Here is a 7,315-nt window from a genome sequence, read left to right as displayed (position 1 = left end):
CTTCTCTCTGTCTTTTTCTCTCTGTATTCTGTTTGGGTCAGTAACCAATGGCAAGGTAGGCTGCTGTGTGGTTCTGTGAGGGATACCTCAGCTCACTTGTCATTTCTACATCCTGTTCTGTTACTTCTTTTCTGTCTCTCCATGTATTCTGTTCATCTTTCTGGGTCAGTAACACCTGAGGTCACCTCTTTCCTTTCTCTCTTTTTTACTACACTTATTCACCAACTATCTTTGTATGTAGGACTACATGTGTGGCTTGCTTTCATTAATATCTGTATCTTGATATTCTTGTAGTCCATTTGTTATCTTCTCTTTCTCTCTCTCTCTAGTATTCTGTTCATCTTTTCCGGTTTGGACCGCCAGTGAATTTTCCTCTCTTTCGTTCTCCCCCTCCATTTCTATGTATTGATCCATCTTCTCAGTGCGTCATTTCTCTCTGCCTCCCAGCGGTCTGCCAGTCTCATATATCCTTCTTGTGTTGTGTGCTGCCTTTAGCATTGCGGCTGGAATTCACAGAATTCAAAAGGCCAAAAACATTTCAGTGACACCTTTTTTCCTACTTTTCCTATTAAACCCATCACATTCATAATCGCAAGTAATGATTTTCTTTGACTCATAACATGTACAAACTGTATGAACTTGCTGAATTGTGTGTGTGTGTGTGTGTGTGTGTGTGTGTGTGTGTGTGTGTGTGTGTGTGTGTGTGTGTGTGTGTGTGTGTGTGTGTGTGTGTGTGTGTGTGTGTGTGTGTGTGTGTGTGCTTGAGTGTACATAGAGAAAAGCCAATCTCACTGACCTACACTCTCTCCACTGCCCTTAAAACAGCAAGCACAGTGAGAGAATCTTTGTCCATTGTGACATCATCGCCTTTTCCACAAATAAGCAAACCGTATAATTTTACACTTTGAACCAGGTGTACCAGGGACCACCAGGGAACATCAGGCCCCCGACCCAGAACACCACGGCCCCCAGCCCCACGGCGGTAAGCACCGCCAGGCAGGCCTTGGCCACGGCCCTGGGCGTCCTGCGGAAGTCCCTGGGGGGGCCCATGGCGGCCAGCAGAGCCGTGGTAACCACCAAAGTGAAAAGGATGGACACGGCCGTGTTGATGGCCACGATCTGGCCGAACTTGGCGAAGGGCACGATGACGCAGAAGAAGAGCGGCAGCGTGGAGATCACCGTGGTGACGGCACTGGAGACGATGGCCACGCCCACGTGGTTGACGGCCTCCAGCGTGCGGCGGCCGGAATGGTCCTGCAGAGGACAAAGGGAGAGATGAGAGTGTGTGTGTGTGTGTGTGTGTGTGTGTGTGTGTGTGTGTGTGTGTGTGTGTGTGTGTGTGTGTGTGTGTGTGTGTGTGTGTGTGTGTGAATCCTGTGATTACTGTCATTAATGACTCAAGGGTTAGGGTTATGTGTTTGAGTTTGTGCGTGCTTGTGTTTGTGTGTGTTTGTGTGTGCATGCGTGCGTGTGTCTGTCTGTGTTTGTGTGTGTTTGTGTGAGCGTGCGTGTGTACGTACGTACGTGTGTTTTTGCATACTTCTTTGTGTGTGTGTGTGTGTGTGTGTGTGTACTTGTTTGTGTAAAGCATGAGAGGAAGTTGTTGTGGCATAGTGCGTGGTGCTTTGCAGTGTGTAACAAAGTCGTTTGAAATGTGACACCAGATTGTTTTGTTTGTTCGGAAATTAAAGTTGCCTTCGCCAAGCAACCCAATATTCTCTGAACGGAGAACGCCATCCCTCCAGAAAATGGATATTAAATATTCATACATTATTTCCTGCATGCGTGCGTGCGTGCATGCCTGTGTGTGCGTGCGCGTGCGTGTGTGTGTGTGTGTGTGTGCGTGTGCATGTGCTTCATCAGACATTCTGCACAGTACATCCCCCAACGTAATAGAATGCCTGCTGTAATCAAAGCTCCTGACTTTTTTTCAGTGTGTGCAGCAGTAAGTGAACCACACTTGTCATTGATCTCAACACAGGGCTATGGTCCTTAACTGACATTTTACTTTATTCTCTTTACTTTTTTCTTTGAATTCAGAATTTTCCAGTTTTTATGTTCATTTACTATTTTTTGAAAACACACAATCATTATGTTGAATAAGAACCGTGGGAAAATATACAGTTGTCATGTGATACCATGACTGGATTGGCCATTTGGCATACAGGGCATTTGCTCGGTGGACCCTCAATGGTATCAGCCCTCATGCTTCTACTGCAGGCCTCTTTCAGATAGTCAGATACTACTAATGCATTTTGGCTGCTAGGGTCAAAATAACTCATATTACAGGCCTCTCTCTACTACTCTCTACTCTACTCTACTCTACTCTACTCTACTCTACTCTATTCTACTCTACTCTACTCAATGCCAGGTGGGCAAAATGACCGGCCTGATTTCTCATCCCAGCCCAGCCCAGACATGATCTGCAAATTATTGACGATCAAAAGCATCTTACAATAACGCCTTGATACAGTATATAGCCTTTATCTATAGCCTAGTAAGTTCCAAGCTCCACATGTCCCCCACTCCCCCCTCGAGCACCAGCCCGTCAAAATGTCTGTGCATGCCACTGATAGTAAAGGAGTATGTGACCTCTTTAAATAGAGTGACATGAGACAGTGCAGTATTTCCCTCAGTAACTGATCGCCTGAGGTATCCTCGGTTGGCAAATCGAAACGTTGCCTCCCGCCGCTGCTCCAATTTTCTCTCCCACTCCATCACAGTGGGAGGTACTCAATAGCCATTATGCCCGGCGTGCAGCGCAAAACACCCTCTACCCCCTCTCCTCTTCCCCATTCAATCATTTTTTTTCCTTCTTCCTCTCCTGCACCTTTCCCCCATGTCCCTTTCCTCCTTTCCCCTTTCAATCTTTCCTCCAATTCCCTTCTTCCCGTTTCCACTGATCCAAATCTGCCCTACAAAGGCAAAGTGCAGTATCTACGCCAAGATTAAAACTTAGAAAAAGGCCCTCAAAGCCCTGGCATTTGATTGGATATGGTAGATACTGATAGACAAGGTAGATAGATACATTTGTCATAGCTGTACCATATCTCTAAAATGGCACAGATTTAGACCATAAGACTTTGTCACCTTATAATAGATGTGTAATGACGACTATTTTCAGTCTAAACTCAATTTCCACAAAATAGTTACTGCACCTTGCCTTGATAGGGCAGAAATCATCCCCTCCTCTCTTATCTTCCCAATCTTCTCTTACCCTCCTCACTCTCGCCTCACCCATCCCTCATCCCAAATCGGCCCATCTCCTTCCCCTTTCCTCTCTCCTCCTATCTTCTCTCCCCTCCCTCTCCTCCTCCGTTCTCTCCCTCTCCCTTTCTATCCCTCCTCCCCTGGACCACTATGATGCCTGAGAATGATGCACACTGAGTTTCTGTTCTTTCTATTTACAGTCAAAAAGTAAAAAATAAAACAGGGGAAATAGGATCTACACTCTACTACTGGAACACCTTTTTAAGAATAATTAAAAAAAAAATAGCACTGCATACCACTGTATTAGCCATTGTGCTGAAGTTTTAACACTAAACCAGAGAGATTGGATATACCCCTAGAATCTCTGACTGAATCGTTCTTTGTGTAATCTGAGTTCCATGTTTACCTAGAAGTTACTTGAGCCAGGTAAGACAACTGAGAAGCACAACATTTCTCAACTTTTTGAAAAAGGCATCAAGAGCTGAGGGAACATACGTACAACTCATGATGCATTTCAAGATCACCCCATGCAAAGTAAATGCAAAGTAGTGTGAAACAGATGTACATCCCTTTCATTTGTCCACCTGTGGAGCAAGGTAGATCTACATTATGACTTGGTCATTGCCATTCCGGTAACAGTGCATTTGTAACAGGGGCCGTGTCTTACTGGGTTCATCCCATGGGAGTAATGAGGTGCTGTACTCACCTGTGGGTCAGGTGATCCGGGGGAGGTGGAGGTGAGTGGGGAGGTGATGGGGGAGGTGAGGGTGTCCCCGGCCAACAGGTATCCCTCCACCAGGTGCAGGCAGTAGTCCACAGAGGAGCCCACCAGGATGGAGAGAGAGATGGCCTCCACCGCCCCCATCTCCCAGCCCAGCCAGTACATGATGGCTACCACCGTACACACCACACCTGGGAACGATAGAATATAGTTAGAGAGAGAGACAGAGAGACAGAGAGACAGAGAGAGAGATAGCCTCCAGCCAGCCCAGAGAGTGTGTGTGTGTGTGTGTGTGTGTGTGTGTGTGTGTGTGTGTGTGTGTGTGTGTGTGTGTGTGTGTGTGTGTGTGTGTGTGTGTGTGTGTGTGTGTGTGTGTGTCGTTGTGCATGAGTGAGTGTGCCTACCTGTCTTCCTCTCTGTCTCCATGTACAGTCCATTGCATTATTTCGCTGTACTGTATATGTCTTTGAGCTGATGTGTGTGCCGAGCCTGCACACCTGCCTACCTGCCTGCCTGCCTGTCTGTCTGTCTGCCAACTTGTCTGTCTGCCTGCCTGCTGGTCTGTCTCTAATAGAGCCCATTGCATTATTCCACTGTATATACTGTATGACATTGAGTTGATGCTACCATCCCCAGAGAGCCCGTGTAGAAGTAAATGAGGTACAGGCCACATCACCCCTACAGCAATACTGGGCTGGATGTCTTACTCAAGGGTGCCATAGCTGTGGATGAGAGCTGTCAGCAGATTAGTATGCCTTTTTCTCAGTAGAATATGCTGTAATTTCATCTCAATTTAGTTGTGTGATGATGTGTTACTACTGAGCGCCATTAGAGGCCTTCCTTCACTGAGTTCGCAGCTTTTCACAGTTCAGCTGAGGGAGTCTGTGGTAGTTAACTATGAGGAAACAGAGTAATTGACTTTGGTTGCTTTGGTTGTAACCAAGTCACGGAGAACATCAGCTCTGTGTGTGTGTGTGTGTGTGTGTGTGTGTGTGTGTGTGTGTGTGTGTGTGTGTGTGTGTGTGTGTGTGTGTGTGTGTGTGTGTGTGTGTGTGTGCGCGTGTGCGTGCGTGTGTGTGTGTGTGTGCGTGCGTGCGTGCGTGCGTGCGTGCACACGTGTACACGTGTGGGTGTGTGTGTGAGTGTGTGCACTCTCGTGTTGAGTCTGTGCGTGTGCGTGTGAGTGTGTGCGCGCGTGTGTGTGTGTGTGTGCGTGCGCGCGGTATGTGCGTGTATGTGCGTGTGCATGTGTGCTTGTGCGTGTTATTTTTTCTGTCCAACTGTGCAAGAGCCCACATAGCCTTGCATCACTTGTGTTTACACCAGGCTGCCCATGTCACATTAAAACATTCAGTTTGAAATCTACAGCCATGCTTAATTTTAATTTCCCCTTTCCAGGCTGAACAGAGTTACTCGGGTAGAGTAAGAAAAACAAACCCAAGCAACCACAGAGAAAGATAAAACAAACCTTGGCTCAGGATACAGGAGCCAAAGTGACAAAAGAGAAAATAACACTCAGAAAGAGAATCTGCATAGAGCATACACAGAGAGAAAGAGAATCTGCATAGAGCATACACAGAGAGAAAGATAATCTGCATAGAGCATACACAGAGAGAAAGAGAATATGCATAGAGCATACACAGAGAGAAAGAGAATCTGCATAGAGCATACACAGAGAGATAGAAAAAAAGAGGAGGTAGAACTGTAAATACAGAGAAGGCAAAACTGGAGAAAAGAAACTGCACAGAAAGAGAAAAGAACAGAGAACAAGAGAAGACAGTAGAGAAGGAGAAATATAACATCAGTGAAAGAATGAAGAAATAAAGAGAAATAAGAAATAAGAGATATAAAAATACATAAGATAAGAGACAAGCGATATACAAACAGAGTAACAAACAGGAAAAAAGAGAAAGGGAATGTAAAAAGGAGGGTTTTTTTACCCAGAATGCTGAGCAGGATGGGCAGCAGGAGTAACAGGTGGGCGGTGAAGACGGAGACAGCGGCGATGCAGATGACCAGTGACAACAGCAGACTGTAGAGGGCGCTCTGCACACCTGCACACACAAGAGCAGACCAGAGTCGCTTAGTATAAGCGACTTTGGACTCCTTTTTTGAGCAGTCTCTTTAAATTTAGTACATGGTTTTTGGACAGTGGGGTTGCATTTTTTTTTTTTGATTGTTCTTTTCAGAGTTGGGCTTGATTTCATCTGCTCTGCCAATGTGTTTGGAGGTTTGTAACTTAATGTTGCTCAATGACAACATGTTTTTACTCATCCTTACATGTTAGCCTACAACAACATTGTCTCATTGTATCTGTCTGCCTCGGTCACTTCTGTGGATTTTAGCCACACAGATGCTATCAAAGAAAGAGCAAGGTCTTCGCTGACCAGGCACGCAACTGACGACCCACCCTGTCTTCGGTCACTTCTTTTGGGCTTGTTTTCAGGACACCAGTCGCTTATTTCTCTCACAAGATCTGGCAACACTGGTGGTGATAACAGACACATCAAGGGGTGCTTTTCCACCGCCCGTTTTCCACCCAGTACAGCTCGATACAACACAACTCAGCCACCGTGCATTGCTTTTTGATGAGCTATGTATGGCACGGCACAGTTCTGGTTTTTTCGCCTGGCTGTACCAAGCTGAGCCGTTTCTGTTGCTGAGGACAGGATGTTTATCCAATCACGTGAAAAGATTTTTGATAAGGAGCATCATGTCGGTTGTGGAGGACACCCAGATAGTGTCATGAAGACAAAGTTGAAACATAACAGCTGGTGAGAGTCAGGTTAACTATTTATCTATTCAGGTTAACTATTTCACGATTTAGATATCTGTCGATCTTACGTTAGTCAACTAGCCTATGTAAAGTAATGCTACGTGACAACGTCAAAATGTAACTGCAGCCATACTCTGAGTTACACAGCTTGAAATGGAAAAACAAACGAGGCTGACTCAACACCACCACACAGCTGGACATGAGACAACAGGACACAGTTTGCATCGAAAAAGTGCCTAATGAGGACAGATAAAGATTTGCAAAATGGTAACCGAGACAAAGGTGTCACTAATGCAAAAATGTTGGATGAGTCCAGCCTGGCTTTCCCATCAAACTCTTTCCATTCGTTCTCCTCGTCCACTAAAGGGGCTTGGCTGCCATAGGATGGCAGCTCAGAATCTTACATCTTACATATTTCCAGAAGCTTCCTTATCAATAACATCTGTAGACACTGACAGACATGGCATGGGAAACAGTAGGGGGAATGACAATAGAAGCAAAATGGGAATTTGTTTTGGTTGGATTGCTGGTGCGTGTCGTTGACAGGACATATTTCTGCAGTGAGACAGGAGGCTAATCATGTAGATCAATAGCCTGATAAACCATCC

General features: G+C 45.7%; 1 protein-coding gene across 1 annotated transcript in view; it reads right to left on the bottom strand.

The window, feature by feature from the left end:
- Positions 1 to 847: 847 nt before the first annotated feature.
- Positions 848 to 7,315, bottom strand: part of disp3 (dispatched RND transporter family member 3) — a 61,771-nt gene continuing 55,303 nt past the window's right edge. Inside the window, exons 19-21 of the mRNA XM_063194239.1 lie at positions 5,872 to 5,985; positions 3,917 to 4,122; positions 848 to 1,254 (exon numbers count right to left, since the gene is read on the bottom strand). Coding sequence (XP_063050309.1) covers positions 898 to 1,254; positions 3,917 to 4,122; positions 5,872 to 5,985 — 677 coding nt within the window. The 3' untranslated portion in view covers positions 848 to 897. The remainder of the gene's footprint in view (positions 1,255 to 3,916; positions 4,123 to 5,871; positions 5,986 to 7,315) is intronic.

This window comes from Engraulis encrasicolus, chromosome 3 (assembly GCF_034702125.1).
Source record: "Engraulis encrasicolus isolate BLACKSEA-1 chromosome 3, IST_EnEncr_1.0, whole genome shotgun sequence".
Classification (NCBI taxonomy): Eukaryota; Metazoa; Chordata; class Actinopteri; order Clupeiformes; family Engraulidae; genus Engraulis; species Engraulis encrasicolus.
The sequence above is the reverse complement of the archived record's forward strand: the minus strand, read 5'-3'. Positions and strand labels throughout refer to the sequence as shown.